At 39.9% G+C, this 19505-nt stretch overlaps 1 protein-coding gene across 1 annotated transcript; it reads left to right on the top strand.

The window, feature by feature from the left end:
* IYD (iodotyrosine deiodinase) lies at positions 1036–19489 on the top strand. Its single transcript, XM_021392698.1, has 5 exons — positions 1036–1391; positions 10286–10480; positions 12505–12664; positions 14399–14555; positions 16473–19489. The coding sequence occupies exons 1-5, from the start codon at positions 1211–1213 to the stop codon at positions 16653–16655; spliced, it is 876 nt and encodes a 291-aa protein (XP_021248373.1). The 5' UTR covers positions 1036–1210; the 3' UTR covers positions 16656–19489.

Raw genomic sequence — 19505 nt, forward strand, 5'->3', positions numbered from 1 at the left:
GGCTTAGGTTTCCACATCAACACAAGCCCTAGGTAGGGCCTGCAGTGCACTCCAGCAAGGTACACTGGGTGTGGGGACGAGTGTCCATAGACTACTCTCACTTATCCTGTGTGGGCTTATCCAAAATGCTGATTAACATGCAGAGATTTCAAAGCTGGCCCTATGCAGCATGAGATAAGCCTTGGCAGGGCTGGTGCTTATCTGGTGCTAAAAGAGCTGGTGGGTGCTGGTGACTGCATGCAGTCAGTTCCTGCACCCTGCTCTCCATTGCCACCTGACCTTTTATTATCCAGCGTGGCCCAGCAGTCCCAGATAAAGTCACTAATTCCATGCTGCTATGTTGTTTCAGTTCCCAAGTAGCTGACTGAGTTCAAAATGGGTTAGACATTGACCATTCTTAGGTTAGACGAGGATCCTATCACTTTTTAATCTTTCTTTTGATAAGGTAACTGAGTCGTAGTTTTAAAACTCACCACTGCATAGATTTCCAGCCTTCAGATCATTCTTACTTTTACTCCCTGAATTTTTCTTTTTTGCTTTTTTTCCCCACACCATCCAGAAGGTGTACAGGGTTCTGTGGATAATCTAATTCATGCGTCATGTAGAAGTAATGCTACCACTTATCTGTTATATCGACCTGTTTACACAGCTGAGGGTGGCACTGCAAGCTTGTATTCGCTTGGTGATACTCTCATTTCCTGGGAACCATGTAATATTACTAAGTATTCTGAGTTAAACATTGAAGAGATGTCATCAGTTTCTAAAAGTCACATTCCTACTTGGCTCTTTCTCATACTTGTTGTTACAAGCAAGATTACTGGGATCACAGTAACTGAAAAAGGGGAAGGAGTGTTTTGCCTCAGGCTGGGATTTTGGAAGATCTTTTTATTTATTTTGCACCTGTCAGCATTTATGTGTTTGTACATGGTCAGTGCCTCTGCTAGCACTTTGTAAGCAGTGTTTTTTTTTTTTTTTTTTTTTTTTTTTTTTTTTCCTGAAAATAGCTAAATCTGGGTCTGCCTAACCGCAGAAGAACATCACAGAGGAGACTGTGGGGGCAGTGGCTGAAAAGCAGAAGAGAGATAGGGCTGAGGAGTTAACCTTGGGTCCGCCCCTTTCTGCTTATTGCCATTCTGTGCTTCTCATTTCATCTTTTCCTTTTCAGAAGAGAAACTTGAACTTGGAAGGAAGTTTCCACGTATCTGTAGTCATGACATTCTTTTCCTCCCTAACCCCAATCTTCATAGCAATTATATGTGTTTTGATTGGGGTAATACTGAAGAAAACTAATAGAGAGAAGGAAAAACGTGACGCTAGAAGCAAGCCCATATCACGCCCATGGGTGGATGAAGATCTAAGAGATGGCACTGACCACCACTTAGAGGAAGAAGGTAAGAAAACCTTATCCAACTGAGCAATTTTGTTGTTTGAATTAGGTTTGCTAATATGAACAGAGATGCAAAATTCTGGACTTCGCCACTTTGATGGAAATATGTATTTCTATGCTGCTACTGCACCCTGAGCTTGTCAACTGGATGGAATGACTCTATTCTCATGTCCTGTCCTTCTTGGTGTTAATCTGTTTCATTCAGAGTCCACAGGTCAGAGTGCAAGAAGAAAATGTATTTTTGAAGTTCATTGTCTGCCTTGTGCCCAGATCTCAGAGGGATTCTGTGGGAAAGGAAGAGGATATTGCTAAAATCTCTTCCTAGGATGGGAAACTCTGGGAGGAGAGAGCTTCTCTCTGCAGGCTAACTTGGTAGACACCTCATCCTGCTTTACCTACATGAGCTACATGGCACAGTATGCATTTGATCTCAACACCTCCAGAAAAAAAAGGAAATAATTTTGTTACAGTTATGAATGTCTACAAGAATTTTAGACGGTTTAGAATGGGGATCATTTTGGAGCTATGTTGAGTCAAATATTTAAGAACAGCAGCAGTAGTAATGACGCTGATCTCACAACAGCTTGCTTGAACCTGCAAATAGAATGCCTTTTCTTGCAGTAATGGTTTCTGATTCGCATCTTGGACAAAACTATGAGCATAAAATGTACCTTTCCTTCTTTTTTGCTTCTTAATTATCCTTCATCTTTTTTTCAAGGGGAAATGGCCTCAAGTTGTGCCAGGGGAGGTTCAGGTTATATAACAGGAAAAACTTCTTTACAGAAAGGGTTGTTAAGCACTGGAACAGGCTCCCCAGGGAGGTGGTTGAGTCACTTTCCCTGAATGTGTTTAAAAACTGTTTGGATGTGGTGCTCAGGGACATGATTTAGTAATGGGTTGTTAGAGTTAGGGTGGTATGGTTGGGTTGTGGTTGTACTTGATGATCTTGAAGGTCTTTTCCAAACTGAGCAATTCTATGATTCCATGATTCTATGATTCTGTGACTCATGATCTCCTTTCATTTCCTTGTGATATAAAAATCTACATAGTTCTGTTTTTATGAAGTTTTTAAACTTAGAATTAATACAGCTTTTTCACTCATGCTGGTTTCAAAGGCTTTTTTTTCCTCTCTCCCATAATGACACATTCATGTAGTTGTTGTCTTGGAATCTTGTATCTCATGTTGTTTTCTGTACATATACCTATTTCTGAGAACCATTATTTCTCTCTCTTTCTCAATGTTCAGTGTGGTTTGAGTTAGTGTTCTGTATCAGTTTCCAGAAATAGTTGATACTTGGAACCTTTTAAGCCATGATGACTACTTCCCAAATACACAACATTTGCTTGAAAGTTAGTTCAAATGTTATGCCTTCCTTTATACAATGGAAAAGAAATTCTATACTAAACTGTCCTATATTTCCTTTTTCTAATGGCTTACTAGTTCAGTTAAACAGTTGCAAATTAAAGTTCCTGTGGGTAGTTCAAGTGAAAATTCTATGAGTTAACATTGTGACACCTATGACTACAGCTGTTTCTATCAGTTTAAAAATGTAGATCCTCTGAATAAACAAACCTATTAGCCCTTAATGAGGACCCTCTCTGCCATAGCTCCATATAAAAAATGTTATTTTTTTGTCTTAATTTTTTCCTCCTATCTTTAATTCAAGTGCTAAATTCAAAATTGTACTATTTAAAAAGTGCTTACAGAAATTCACAGGTAGATACACATCTATGCCGTTGCTAAAAGGAGATTCTAAGTAAAACCTCTCTCAATGTACCATGTAATGTGTCATTAAATTAGATTTTCTTGCTACATCGTTTTAATAAGAAATAATCATCTTTCCCTTAATGCTATGTGATTTAAAGCCAAGATCTTTGCAAAATAGGCAGGTCTTTTATCTCCAGATAAATAAAGTAATTTCACCATGCTTGGTGAAGGTTTTCTTCAGCAGGAAAAAGCCCAGATTAGGTGAGATGAGCATATAACCACCTTGGAAGTGATCTGTTATTAGCCTAATGCTTTAATAAATGATCAAACATATTCACCTTGCTGTCAGTGTAAAACCTTTCACTGACCGCAGTCGATGCCAAAATGGAAACATGGAATGTAATCAGAGGTATTTTTTTCTGAACAGTAGAGAATATTTTACCTGTCATGAAAATTATACTACTTCGCTAATGTTTCTTTATTAGAAAAACTCATTTCTACTTAAATGTCTCAAGTTGGCTTGCACTTAAAGAGGTAGCTCCTCTGGAGAGAATTTGAGGTAGATGAGATGAAGCATGTTTAAGTTGTTGTCTAAAACTGGAACCCAGGGCTGCTGTAGGTAAACAGGCTGAATTTTGAATAGAACCCTAATGGGATCTAAATACCAAGTCTTTTGATACTTGGCCATGTCCTAAGGACACTTTACCAAGGGAAAGAAGCAGATTGATACTGTGCAGCCCTTGTACATTTCTGGAACACTTCAAGGGGCAGGTTGCACCCTTCAGCTTCTTAGGAAAGCACTGAACTTGCTCAGGCATCACGAGCATTGTAAGCCTTTCTTCAAGTGGCACCAGCAGGGGATGTTTCCTCTCAGAGGGATGAACCTTTGGGCACTGGAGCATTAGGTGTAATTAGCTGATCTGCTTGGACAGGCTCAATAGAGCCACTTAAAGAAAGTAAATGGCAGAAGAAGGAGTCCCAAGTGCTCCCAAGCCTGTCCTTGTTATGCTTTCAGCATCTGAAGAGAAAGACGTTTCTCAGAGCAGCCAGAAACCCAGCTCTTTGGTTAAGTGGCAAGCATTCAGTCGGTCAGGTTGTGTAATACCTTAGCTGGAAGTACTTAAGATTTGTCTGCATATCCACCTGTTCTATATCTTCTTCCCTCATTTATGAGATCCGGAATGAGGGACTGTCATGCTGTGGATTGGTACAAATGGTCTACATGTGTGGCTGTGTCTTATACTAGGTCTTGTCTGATTACCAGTTAAACATGGATTAAAAACTTGTTTCTTCTGCCTTATCTTGAGGCATGAACCATGAGGGTTTTCTCCTAGAAGTGGGCATCTGATCCCAAAATGGTGGTACCTAGTCTCCCACGGCTTCAGGTTTACACAATTAAATCTAGGTGGTTGCAAAGGTAACTTCTAGAAAATTATTCAGTCCAGGGAGTCCTTACCTAGTTAATTACTACAATACACCTGGCTCATATCAGGAACAAACAAGTCACTTTCTGGGTCATATATGCAGATCAATAAAATTGATGGATAAGGTAAATACAGAGCCAATTTACAGTGTTGTGGAGGATCAGAATGAATTTTATTTGCAATCTTATTATTCTGGGGATCAGCTGCAAAGGGACTTTATTGCTGTATATTTAATTGTGTGGTATTTCCTTGGTAATGTTTGTAAGAAATATAAAGCAGTGTGCTAAGGCCTAAATGTTTCATCTCTTCTCAGACTTCAGTGCTCATTGCTTATGATATTTCTTATAATAGACCTCTCCCAGTTTAGGTGTATTTCTCCTCTCCCTGAGTTCAAAGGTTTCCCATATCTTTCAATAATAATACTATCGACATGAGTGAGACGGTAGAAATTTAATTTTCCAATTTAATGACATTTCATTCTTTGTGTCATTTAGGAACACAAGACTTACATGGACATCATGCTTCATTGTGTTTATCTCTCTACTGATGCTCTGGTCTTTGTCATTAGCTGATTGAACTCAAAACCCGATCCCATTTTAATACCTTGCTGGGAGGTTATTCCAGAACCTCATGCCACTGGTTAAAAATTGTCCTCTGCCTGCTGTCTATCTATACACAATTTTTATTGTTCCATTTATTATTGTTGCATCCTCTTCTGTTTGTTCCTAGGATACTTTTCCAGGCCTGGTTCATAACACTCTCATAGTTTATAGACAGCAATCAGATTGGCTCTCAGTTTTTCATTTACTAGATAAACTAGCATTTCTTCACTTTATAAAACAGCCAGTTCATTTCTCTGAAGAACTTAAGAAACCTTCTGTAACTGCATTATGGCTTGAGGTCACTTTCCCAATATTACGTTGCTGACTTATTTCTTCCAAGGTCTGTCTTTCCCACTTGATGCTTCTTTTGGTTAAGATCCATGACCAATCCTTGAGGTTTCCAGGCTCACCTTGCTAACAACTATTTATATCCCACAGGTAAGGCACTCCATCTCCTTTAGCTTCCCATTAGCAACACATTCAGTTCAGGATTGGATTAATTACTGGGATTCCTATAGTGGCAGATTATGTAGTAGTCTGCCATCAATCATGAAAGAAGCACAGGGTCATTTGCCCAGCACTTTAGATACAAAGATCCACAGCCTTTCTTTGTATGCATGTAATTACATTCTATGCATCATATCATTACACTGGAAAAGAGGATTGGAAGAGAAATTCCAAGCTTAGGAAGCAATTCTTTAGAGAAGAAACTGAAAGAGCTAGTTTGGAAAGCAAACACTTCAGTCTAAATTGAAGTTAATAGTGACATTTCTCAACGATCAGAATCAATTGTTAATATTACCCTGTAGTCTTTCATAAAATCAAGGTGTGTACAAGTGAAATTTCTTACTGGTATGAAATTGGGAGCAAGTAACAGAGGAAGTATCACTGTGGGCAAAATAAGTGGCCAGAAAAAATTCAACAGTAAGTTGTTGTACTCAGTGTGACTTTATAATATTAGAAACTCATAGTATGACAAAGGACACATCTATTATGAGATTTCACTTGGGATATCTAAGACAAAATCTTTTCAGGTTTGCTTGAAAAGAAGCCTGATGATTATTGTAGATGTACAACAGAATAGAATATATGGGAATGTTGAGAAAATGTCTGACAAGATAATTGAATGACTAGCAGGATGTCTGTTGTCCATCAAATGAAGAAATACGCATAGATATAAACAACTGCTTTCACAGTACTGTATAATGTGACCATACAAAGAGGAATATGTCCAAACATAGCCATTAAAGATATAGAGAGCATGCACCAAACAGATGGTGTTGATAATGATTTTAGCTTAGCATATGGATAACATTAACTGCTAAGAATAAATGGTAGACACAAGGTGGAAAAGAATAAATAATAGATTAATTTATATTTTTGAAAAATTTCCAGGAGAACTTTGATTTTGTATCAGTTCTGTCACTTCTGGGTTCTTCTGCTGCCACATCCAGTATTCTCATCTCAGTGCATTCCCACATTTTTTTGCTTACAATTCAAAATTAGATATTCTAAATCAGACAGATATGGTGCTTCTCAAACATTCATTCTTTCTAGTCACCTCACCTTTGCCCCATGTTCAACATCTTTGAAAATATATTCCCTTTTTTTTTTCCCTGCCATGTTATTACTACGCTGAACCATCTTTGCCAAGGAGTAGGTGCTTTTCTTCTACTTACAAGGAAAAAATCCAGGGAAACAAACCTCAAAAAATTTTACTCAGCTTTACTTTTGATAATACTGCAAGCTGTATACTTTCTAACTTGCTTAACTTTCTGTATTAACTAATAATTTTCTTCCATTCTTAGCTGCCTATGCATCATTTACTTGATATTTTTATTCAACTAGTTAACACTGCTGAGATGAATTTTATACCTCTGATATGAAAAAGTGCCAAATGTCTCTGATTCCTGAACCCTGAGTTTTTCAATCTGAGTTTTCCAACTTACTTTTTCTTAATCTTTTATTTTCCCAGAATTAGAAGCTTTCTTTTCCTTAACTTGTCACATAGATGATTAAATTGAATGAACTGATAATCTCAGTGGAGGGGCACTTCTTTTTTGAAATAAAGTCCTCCCCTCTCACTGAAACCAAAGGTAAGGTAGTCACTGCAGAATGAAAAGAACAGATGAAGGTATTCAATGCTTCAGCTGGGAAGCCTGGTGTCTAGTATTATCACAGTATTTCCCCTTCAGTCTATACTCAGGAAGCCATGCTTCCACTATATACTTCATAATAATGACAGAATTGAGGCAATATAGCTCTTAAAGACGTGTCCTGATTCAAATGTGACTTTGGGAACTTCTTGTATGTTTCACACTATCCCAGAAGGCAATGCATCTCAAAAAACTACCCTTATTTTAGACATATCACTTTTGTATTTCTTTCCCATCTGCCACATCAATTGTTCCCTAATGCTGTTAATGTTTCCTGAACACATCCAAATGGATACTGCTATTGTTGCTTATTCTTCCCTCCCTGTTCTGTCTTATTTGAAATGAGATATGATTCTATCTCCTGTACAGGCACTGATTGCTCCTCCAGTTTTCTGTCTTGGCCTCTGCATTCACATGTCCACAAGCAACATGCTCTTTGAATTAAGTACATCCTCTGAGTCAACTGTCTAACTACTGTCCTCATCTATATAGGTAATTTGATCTTTCTTTTCTCCGACATTCATGGTTTATCATTTACTCGACTTTCTTCATGTTTCAAAATCAGGTACAGAGATTACACAGTTTTCCTCCAGCCTTAAACTCCCATTTGACAAATCTGTTTTGTAAAGGTTTCAGTAGTTTATAGACAGGTCTCCATATTTCTGACCCAAAATGATTTTTGATGATTTTGCAATAATAGTAGAAAAAGAGAGGACCAAGCACGGCTTGGATTAGCTTAGGAGCCAAAGTTAGACTGTAAAGTTTCCACCAGGAAAAAAAAATAAGAAAGAATAAAAGGTACAATGCACTGCATGCAGGTTATTTCTTGCTTTCCGAACTTTGATAAAACTTTGTTACAAGAAAGTAAATAGTGAGTGCACATAAGAACTGCAGGGGCTAAGTTTTTATTTGACTATTTCTAAGTTATAATAGGTGGACTAGAAGTATCCTATTCCTGTTTCTTAGGACACTCAACATTGTAAGCTTAGGAAATGAATAGGGATGGTCACTACAGCATACTGGTATAAACATAAACAATATAGTTTGACTTGAAATTTTCACCAGGACATTAATCCAATATGCAAATTCAGTATAGTTTTCTGGTCACATTCTGCCTTCTCATACACAGACACAACCTCAGCTGATTTCTGAGAGCTTTTCATTATCATAAAGATAACATTCTTCCCATTTAGAAACTCATTATGTAAGTGCCTGTAGATAAAATTAGGATGTGTGTCAGTCTGTGTTACTGTTAATTCTCAGTTCAGCAACAAATACATTGGTTATATCAGAAATACATGTATACACAAGATGGATTTTGAGAGGCTAGCTGCAGGCAGCAAACCAACTTTCAGGCCTGTAAGTCCTTCAAGAGGAGATTTTGGGAGAATTCACACACCCAAAGCCTGCAAGTTTTTGTATCCTCTCTGTATCAGTGAGCCCCAGGAAGTTAATTCTCTCTGTAACCCTACTGGTCCAGGTTGCTTCCCGGAGTAATGTAAACATAGCCTTTGTAACCCACTGGTATTCCCTTTGCTGAGTGTGGAGGATGATCAGCAAAAAAGAAGTGTGTGAAAATTTCTGAAGGAGGTCAACAGAATCCTAGCAAAGAACAAATTCTAGCCAGCTTGTTGCTATTTGACTGATAAATAATCTACTGTACTAAATGTAAAACACAAAGGGAATGCTAGGAAAAGACATCCTCTTCCATTTTTTATTTTTCAGTTTGAGTGTTTAAGATTCCCACAAAATAATTTTTACGACTGGTCTCCATTTCGTATTGCCCTGTAGCCAGGTTCTTACAGGCTTGACTGAGCATGCCTAACACAGCTATGAAATGCTAAAAGGAACAAACTTTTTGGGTGCCTTATTTGTATGTAAAATGAAACATATGTTTTTGGGGATCCAAAATCACTGTTTAGATTCAACATGTGCAACTGGATATATTGCAGACTCTTGCACATGCTGAGCCACGCTTGTGAATATTTCATCGGTATTCATAAAATTAACAAAAATCAACCTTGTCTCTAAGGCAACTGCATACTACAAAGACACAGAATTAGTTGGTGTTTGAATTTGCATTGGAGACTGCTAGGATTTTGAAATAACAGCCTAATGGCAACTGAAAAGGAACCGGAATACTTTTTCCTGACTCAGCCCTCTGTAGCAGATTGCTCAATACTATTGACCAGCAGATATGCAAAATTTAAGTGCTTTTAACTTCCAAGTCACAGTGGCAAAAAATGCTATCCCTGTTAGTTCTAGGAACACAGAGGAGGAAAAAAAATTCAGAGACAGCAGAAGATGTATTTTATGGTATAAAAAAAAAATGGAAAGCTTCATTTCAGTGAAATAAGGAACCTTCCTGAGTTCTTAAAATAAAAACAAGAAACACAATACCCTGTGTTTGATATGTTATCCCAAGTATAAATTCCTATCACCCATTTCCCCTTATGCAACCGAAGAACTTAACCGCAAAGTCACATTTGCACATAGCCTATGAAACATGAACTTAGGAAGAAGCTGACATTCAGCTCTTCGGAGGAAATCTTACACATCTTGATAGTTAAGATCTCTTCTTAACTTTAGTAATTTGATTGATTTTTTTTTCTTATTAAACCGCTTGGGGATGCACATACTTGTTCAGATTTACTTACCGAGAAAAGTGGGCTGAAAAAGTGCCCACCTTTTCACTGCTGTTTCAGCTTATAATCCACTTTTACAGGAACACTTCCAGACTGAAGAGCAAAAGGATGTAACTTCTTCCTGGATCACAGTTACTACAGCCAGGTTCCTTCTGCCTCTTGGTATTTAAACAAAGTTTTTGTTCATTAGCTGGAGCTTGGGATCAATGAGGTGTGTCAGCTGGAACCTCAGACTTTGTTTTTTTTGGTAGTGTAGAAGTGCAATGTATGCCAATACAGGCCAAAGTGCATTATAGCAGCGAATATCAAAGATCTCAGCGTTCTCCAGCAAAAAAATTCCCAACCAATCTTATTTTCTTGCAGAGGTTGATGAAGAGTGGCAAGGACTTGATGAAAATGTTGCCCATGTCCCCTTCATTGCAGAGCGCTACTCTGAGGCTGAAATGATTAAAAGGTCACAGACATTTTATGAACTTCTCAATAAGAGGCGGTCTGTCAGGTTTCTCAGTGATGAACCAGTCCCCAGGGAGGTTATCGATAATGTCATCAGAACAGCAGGTAGGTACTGCATTGTTCAAAGTCTGAAAAAAAAACAGCCTGCAGCATGGCTGTTCACCTACGTAAAAGTGATATGAAAAACCCAAGGGAATTGGCACTTGGATTACAGTCTTCCTAGACACATCCAAAGCCATAATGAGTAAGCACTCATGGATTGTTTGGAAATTAATCATCAGCTTCAATGACTGTTTGTTAAGGACTTGTTTTGGAGCACTTCCAATTCTTTTATATTTTCAGTGCACCTAAATGGAAAAGAAAATTCAAAAGCATGAAAGAAATCTTTCATTTTTAAGATTTTAAAGGTATTTTAAAATAGAATTTAAATACATTTCAGTGAAATATCTTTCAAATAGGAATATTGATGAGTTTTCTTTCAAAAACATCAAACCATGTGTACTTCACATGCTTTCAAATTTCATTTGTCATGATATTTATCACATACAGTTTTTGGTTGCTGTTGTTTTTCCCCAAACAAATTCATGAGCTTGACTCGGATGTGGGAAGCACTTCAGATGACATAAATGGTTAAGATTTATTTTTGGAAAAAAAGTTTCAGTTTAAGAACAAAAAAACCTTTTTCCAGTCTTTCCAGTGTTAGTATGAGGGTCCTGTTGCATGGCTGGGATGTATGCAGAGGACCTTGATCATGTTTTGGCTGAGGATCAGACATGAATTTTAGTTTTTTTGAGAGCTCATGTGTTTCAAATCATCACTGTGATGTCCTCGTCTAATCCCATCTCTGCTTTAGTAACACTGACTTCAGCCAGTAGAGTATTTGACACTCATTATATATCTTAATTCTGTGAACTTGCCACTGTTAGTACAGAACAATATTCATAAGCTACCTTAGAGGAAAGTTCAATAGACTTTAATAGGATTATTAATAAGGAGATTCTTAGCATTTGAGGTGCATTGTTTTCTCTCTAAAACTGTAAGCAGCTTTGTTATTGCACTGTAACGAGTCTCCATCTTCCTCTAATTAGCTGGGAGTCATTAAAACACTGAACATATTTTGGCAAATGCAGCAAAGTGAACAAGCCTGGAGTGCAGATGAAGTACTTTGTAACTCTGAAAGGTTTGGGCTGTGCAGAGGAAAAGAAAACAAAGCAAAACATAAATGTTATCAGTTCTTATCCAAACCTGAGGGAGAGATGAGGTTCTTGATACAAACACATTTTAATGTAAAAGATAGCTCAAGCTGCTTATTCAGGGTTTCTCAAGCTGAATTCAGTGCTCACATGAGCAAAGGTAGTATGTATCCAAGAATTTCAAATATTTTTTAAGTGTTTATGTGGGACTAGAGAGATCTGAACAGTGTCCTTTACCCTATTTCTCTGAGAGCTTGCACAGAAAACTGTATCCTTCAGCTTCTAGCTTTCATCTGCTAGGCATTTAAAATATTCTCCAATAGTGTCAACGTGTAATGATCAGGGCTCAGTGAACAAGTGTAGATTGAATATGTGCACACCTACATAGACCAGCTGCCTTTGGGACAACAAATGCAAACCCGTATGCTACATGGCAGATGTCTGCATTGTGCAGTTCCTTGTATTTGTCAGCCAGCGACAGAATCCTGTGGGTGGTTAGACTTGTTTCCTTGAAAGCTATTAGCTTTGCCCTTCAGCTAAAACCATTTCTGAGTTTGTTGCATATTCAGATGATGTGTTGCTTTGGGCATAATAATTTACATTAACATTACTACATGCATATATTGCACCACAATATTGCCTCATCATAAAGAACCACAAATGAATTTTTACAAATCCTTGACTTTTACTTCCTGTTAAATGGCGGTTCAAAAGGACTAACCTTAGGCACAGGATGGAACTTTACATTTACAAATGCAGAGATTGTCTGGCATAACTTATCTCCATCCTTTTCTCCCAACTCATCAGCTGGCTTTCACATTGCTCTGATGGTCAGTCGAAAGCCCAGAGGGAAGAGCTTATACCTCTCACTGCGCACTCTTCCTCTCCCAGCATTCTGCCAGCTGCTTCCTCATTTTCTCCCATTCTTGTACTAAGGTACTTCACCCAGTGGAGCGCACACTGAGCCCTGGACCTTTGTGGTAGTGCAAGATCTGGATTTAAAACATAAGATTCGGGAGATTGTAGAAGAAGAAGAAGAAATAAACTACAAAAAAAGGATGGGAGATAGATGGGTTAATGACCTGAAGAGATTAAGGTATGAAAAAATCAATTGGTGTTGGAGGGAGCTGTGTTTCGGTCTAGGAAAAACTATACCAGGATTTTTATCCAATGCTGTTCTTTTTGTATTTTGGCATTTATTTTCAGTAAGAAAATTAAAAAAAAAAACACACATAAAACCTCTGAAAATATTCAGCTTCATTTTTTAAAATCTTGTTTTAAAAATGCTCTTTCAACTTCCTGTTCCTTAAGCTCCCCCCCTTTTCTGGTGCTGCTTAGGAGGGCAGCTGTAAACATTTTCCCCTTCCTGATTACAGAAAAAGAAGAAAGATGAGGTCAGAGGCTGCCTCCGCCAGTGAGGTGCTGGTGTCTCTATACTGTGATCCTTTAACTAATGTTCAGCTGGGAAGAAGAAACTCCTGTCCGAGGAAAGATGGAGCTCCTCCCCAGAAGGAGTTGCCTTTCTTTTTTTTTTACTATTTTTATTTTAATTCTGGCTACTCATTATGACTCTGTTCCTCGGCCTTACCAGAAAAGGGATGAAATAAGTGATTTGAATGTTCAGCATACCCTTCCCTGTTGTTTGGCTTTGTCTTGATTCTCAAGATAATGAGAATCTGATTGAAAGCACCATAGTCTAGAAAAATGAAATGATAAATGAAGCCTATCTTGACTTCTTCTAGTATATTTTTTATTTTCTTCCTCCTTCCCTGTTTTTAGATATTTCTAAGATTTGAGATTGGTGAGAAAAACTTAAAAATATGAATAGATCCTTGGTGGCTGATCCATAAAACTCCCTTGAGTAAAAGTGATTACACATTCTCCATTTTGAGACTTTCCAAGCATTTGGCTTTGCCATTTTTATTTTCCTATATAATCTCTATTGCCAGAAATTTTGTCCCATTTTTTTCCTGTTGTTTGCCAAGCCATGAAGCTCCCAAAGTTATTAGGAATTTTGCAGTTGGCTGTGGTAGTCCTAAGGCTAGACTTTATGCAAGTGTTGAATTATGAGTATTTAATTTTTTGAAATGCCCTACGAAGTCTATCTGATTGGATTAACTCCACACATTGGGAAGATACATACTGAGTCTTGGCTTGGAAAATGAAGTGTAACTATTATTTTTCAGGTGCTTATATGCTATGTAAACTACTTAAATGAAGTATTTTTTATATTTTAAATGAGAGCAGTACAAAATAAACTTAAAAAAAAACAACAACCCTAAATCTGACCTCATTAATGTATATATTTTCACAGGAACAAATCAGGAACCAAGTAAATTCTAATAGGGCTGAAATATCCAGAAACAGGACAGCAACATTTGTTGTAAGAATATATTTATGTTTATGCCTTAGACCAAACAGTTTTGATCTTTTCTGCCAGCTGTTTTCCCTGCAATCACAAAAATGTTGGCATTGATGATAACGGGTAGAGCTGCAGGTCAGCAAAATTTTAGGAGTTAAATCATCTTAAGGACAAATGCTCATGAGGCCAGTTCATAGATAAGAGGTCAAGACCTAGCTCCTATTTTTTGCAGTTCTACTTTTTAATTCCTCAGTTGAATGTGTTAAACCTCAGAACTCTTTCAAGCTTTTTGCAGAAATGTTTCTGTTTAAGCTGATAATACTTAATCCTTTACAGAATATGTTTTAAGTTTTAGCCTACTGCTATAATTGTCACGCACCTTTACTGGACCTTTGCAGACAGTAAATGTGATTTACGGGAAAGTGAAAGACTTGCAGAATAAATGTCTTAAACATTATTCTTTCGCAGAACAAACTGGATCAAAGAGTACTTGGACACTGCCCCCTATCTAATCCTCATTTTCAAGCAGGTGTATGGGAGGCTTCCAAATGGCAAAAAGAAGACCCACTACTACAATGAAATCAGTGTTTCTATCGCCTGTGGCATGCTGCTTGCTGCACTGCAGGTATGTTGACTGAACTGGAACACTGAGAGTCAGTATATTGGTTTGGATTACATATCAAAACTGGTCAGCCAAAAGAAGGATGGAACTCAATTTAGATGTTAACATTCAGTCCCCCAGATTGTCCAAATCCTGGCAGTATGTCTTAGTTTTGAGTTTTAAAGTTATTCTGCATAGGCCCCTGTCCGTGTTGATTCCTACTGTCAGTACTGCTTAAGAAGAAGAAAAATGCAATGCAAATTACTTTCAGAGTTGTTGTTGTTCTCCTATCTCAGGCTTCATCATCTGTGGTTTCTGCCTTATGTAGTTTCTGCTTTATGTTAACAGGGATCACAAAGGTCCGTAGGTTACCAAAGTATGGCTGTACAGCACCACATTTTCAGTAACCTCTAAAAAATGGCTTGACCCTGAATCAATTTAGTTCACAATGCTGGAAAAATATCAGGGACATATTTTACAGAACAGACTGTACTATTTCAATCAGTCTTTCTGAGATATTTCTGAAAATGTACTGATTTCTAAAGCTCAGCATGCTTGACATCAACCAGTTGGATTTTCTCTGTGCTCAATTCTGCTTGATGTATCTGATGTACTCACACAAGTACTTAAATAGTGAAGATATTCTGATTGATAGCTTGGACTGTCAGCAGGACAATAGCAAGCTGCCACCTCTTATATTAGGCCGGTTCCCTACCAGGAACTGCCATTTCTCCTCCATTCTGTTCTGAGTGACATCTCCCTGCCTGCATTGCTGTTCCTTAGGAGAATCTTCAGGATGGGATGTTTGAGAAGTGGGCAGTGCAGACGCACAGGAGTCTCTTTTCTCCCCATAGAGCTGACAGCAAAGAGGATGCACAAGGAATAGGGCAGAACCAGTGCTATGTCACTGGTGCCTAAATTAAAAGCTGTGGGAGTGACAAAGCTTCACTTTCCTCTCTGCCAGCTCACCATCAGGTGGGGCTTCTGAGACTCCCTACCAACTATTAGGCTTCTTAGTGCCATCTCTTCCCCAGCTCTTAGAAGTTAACTGACAACATTAAAGGAGACAGTGCCATAGGCTACTATTAGCTCTTCTAATCTTCAGAAGATCATAGATACTACTGAATACGAGAGGTACGTTGTCTGAGCATATCTCAGTGTCTGCCTTTTGTATCTTGAAGCCAACCAACGTGCTTTGCATTACATACAGAAAGAGACTGAAAACCACATGCAGAATGCTCAAGAAGGACCTCAGCTGTGTGGTCATAATTTTTGGATTGTGCCAGCTCTTTCTTACTTGCTAGATCATTAAGCTTTTGTTGTGAGATTTCATATGAAGGCAGTGATGCACAGACTTATTTTGGGTTTCTGATGTAAGCCAGAATGTTTGTCACAGACTCCTATGACAAATTCTGAGGCAGAGCCTGTGTCTCCTATCCCTGTGAGGTACAGATCTTGAGCAGGAACAAATGTTCAGTACGCTGTAAGACATCTTCCTGCCAACAATCTGAGTTTAAGAACCAAAACATTTCTCAGTGTGACTGATGAAGCCCATGGGGTGACATTCCAGTGAAAGCTCCACAAGTGCCTCTCATCTTCACTGTAGCCACAGGTTCTCCATCATGATGCACACCACAGGGAGGCTCCTGATATACAGTGTACAGGTATGTTAGAGAACAGAGCTATTTCCATTAGCCTGGGCTGTTGCTGCAGCGGAAAGATGCTGGTTGGTTGGTTTTTTTTCCTGCAGGCAAAATAGGCATCTTTCATGGTACTGCTGAGGCAATAATAAATCAGATGTTCTAAAGCTTGCAGAAGAGTGTAATAAAGCAGTATTACTGGGCTAGTCAGTATGAGAATGTGTACAGGTCTCGGGAGAATAATGAGTACAAAGCCACCCAGCACAGACCTTTGTTTCACTCTGCTCCTGTCTCCTTGCAGAACGCTGGTCTGTACACAGTGACCACCACACCCCTGAATTGTGGCCCCCAGCTCCGGGCGCTGCTCCAGCGCCCAGCGAATGAGAAGCTGCTCTTGCTGCTCCCCGTGGGCTATCCCAAGAAAGATGCCACTGTGCCTGCACTGACTCGAAAGCCATTAGAAGACATCATGGTGGTCATGTGAGCCCAGGGCCACAAGGAGCGAGCACAACCTACTGCCTGCTAGGAAGCAGCAGCCCACTGAAGTTGTTGATGCTTTTCCTGTATATTATGCCCAGCTTTAATGCTCACGTATCACTGCTGCTCTGGCTGTTTACACTGGTACACCTTTTAGTGCTAGTAACCACGGTGCCCGCTTCTACTAACAGCAGCAAGTAGTCATGCATGGTGCATTTAACAGGTGCTATTACCAATGAACCTAACCAGTTGTTCCAAGAGACAAGTACAGTAACATTTAAATGACCTTCATCACTTGATTTTTCTTATGCATTGTAGGGACAGATCTTTCCTTGAGCTAGAACACATATTTTCCTCATATTTTTGTGATTACCATTGAACAGCTATTTTTACTCCATAATTTTAATGTCGGTTGTATATCATGAAATCATAGAACCATTAAAAGTAGAAAAGACCTACAAGATTGTCTAGTCCAACTGTCCACTTCCCCACTAAAACATGTCCCTTAGTACAACATCTAAATGTTCCTTGGGCATCTCCAGGGATGGTGACTCTACCACCTCCCTGGGCAGCCCCTTCCAGTGCCTGATTACTCCTGAACCTGAACCTCTCCTGGCACAGACACTGAGTAAAATGCCCCATAGCAAAAAAAAAAAAAAAAAAAAAAAAAAAAAAAAAGAAAAAAAAAGCCAGAATTCTTGTGATGGCACCAGCTTCTTAGCCACGTATTTATGAGATGAATTTGCCATTGAAGGGCTAGAGGAAAATACCAGCTATACTCCCGTTTTATCAACTAACTGTCCCAGTGCCCTGAAGTCCCTTTTGATAGCCCTCAAGCTTCTCTCAGCAACTTCGTAGCCACCAGCCTGAACTACAACTTGAGGTTAATAATCAGAGGGTTGAATCAGACCATGAAGTTTTTTAGTAATGTCCCTGCTCTGGGCGCCAGGTAGGCAGCACCCTTCACTATGGGTAAGGTCTGGCCAACACATAGGCCCTCTGTTCCCCACAGAAGGGAGTCACCTACTACAATTACCCTTATTTCCTTCTTGGTGGAGGCAGCCTTGAGGCATGGAGTTGACTGCATCACCCTAGACAACCCCCTAGGTGGACCTCCCACCTCATTCTCACTCACCCTTCCCTCAAATTCCAGAGCCTCAAACCTATTGTGTAGGGGCACCTGGGAAATGAGGGAAGTAGAGATGGGGTTTGCCTGCAACACTGAGCTCAGACCTGTTTCCATTCTTTCCTGTCTCTTAGGTCTCCTCCCTCTGCCTGACAGCAACAGAGGAGGGGTCCACCACTGTTTGAGGGGTATCACCCCAGTGCCTTTGTCATGAGTAAAGCAGGGAGTTACTCCACCAGTCTATCTCCTGCTAACACTCCCTCATGCTCCTTAACCTCTCCACCTCTTCCTTGAGCTCCGCCACCATACTGAGCAGCTCATCCACCTGCTCACACCTCATGCAGGCGATATCCCTGCCACCCTGCACAGGCAGCAGCAAGCTCAAGCGCACCCTGCAGCCAAAGACCTCAACCGCCGCACTCTTGGGCAGGCATTCCGTCCGAGTAGCCGCATTCTTTTTGGCAAGAGCTCGCCTAGCGGAGACCATAGCTCAATTCGTAGGCTGGGAGGCAGCCGAGTGGGGAGGGCCAGGCCGCACCACGCCCTGATGGCTGCGCTCCGAAGTACGCTTCCATGTACGCCGGGGGGTTTGCCTGCTCTCACTCCCGGCTCCACCCACACCGCGTCAGCTCCGCTGCGTGCCGGGAGGTTCTCTCTTTAAACGCCTCTTCTCCTTTACGGGTTGGATTTCGTACAGGAGGAGGGCGTTTTTCCCATATTCTTTTCCCTACTCAGTAGTAGAAGTAGTGAGATAGTGTTAAGCTATCCCAGCTTAAAGCTGATACTTTTAGAGGCTCTGACACGTGAGGGGTGCTCTCCCGTCAGACCAACCCAGGCATTTTTCAGCCTGTTTTAAGGCCGTTTCTCCCACCAGCAGCGCTGCCCGCCGAGGGCCCTGCGCTGGTCGCTCAGCTGGTGTCGCCGGTGCCCGTGCGTGCAGCGCCCCCTCGTGGCATTCCGTTTTGTGGCGGCCATGCCTGAGCCCGCTCCTGCGCCCACAGCCTGCTTTGTGTGAGCAGCGCAGGTAGAAACGCTGCCAGCTAAGCAAGCGGAGGTGATATTTCGCAGAAGTACAGCTCCTTTGTGGTATCAGTGTCTCTCTGTCTCCCCGTGTCTCTCTTTCACCACCGCGAAAAACGGTTTTCCTCTTTGGCTGACCATTTAGCTGGCTCTTGCATGTTCTTGGCAGCATAGCCATGGCAGGAAGAGTTTCTGACGCAGAGCCAGCCTGAAATGGACTCGTACAACTACAGTAAAATCAAATATCTTCAGAATTCCTGCATTTCAACCCAAATTCAATTGATTTTGACAAAACTAGGATTTGAAGTAAAAAATTGTAAAAAAAAGAAAAAAAAAAAACCCTACAATTTGAATTGGAATTGCTTCCTTATAGAAGCGGGCCTCAGTGGGCCTAAAAGCTGGTCAAGAACACAGCAATGTCACTGGTAATCAGAGGTAAATCCAGGCAGATGAGCTGCAGGTTCCCAGGTATCAGGAACACTCTTCACAGCTGGGATAACAACGCACCCTTCTATGCTGCTCTGCCTCATCAGGTCCCCTCGCTTTGCATCTGCTATAAAAGTAAATATGCTCTATTTTTCTTTTTTCTTTTTTTTAAAATCATTCTTTAATTAATTCTTATGTTGATATTGGGCTGAACCTTTGTCACTCTGTGTTAGCTTCTATAGCTTGGAAATAAAGTGCTTCTGCCTGGCTCAGTTTGCAAAAAGA

This window comes from Numida meleagris, chromosome 3 (genome assembly GCF_002078875.1).
Source record: "Numida meleagris isolate 19003 breed g44 Domestic line chromosome 3, NumMel1.0, whole genome shotgun sequence".
NCBI classification, from domain to species: domain Eukaryota; kingdom Metazoa; phylum Chordata; class Aves; order Galliformes; family Numididae; genus Numida; species Numida meleagris.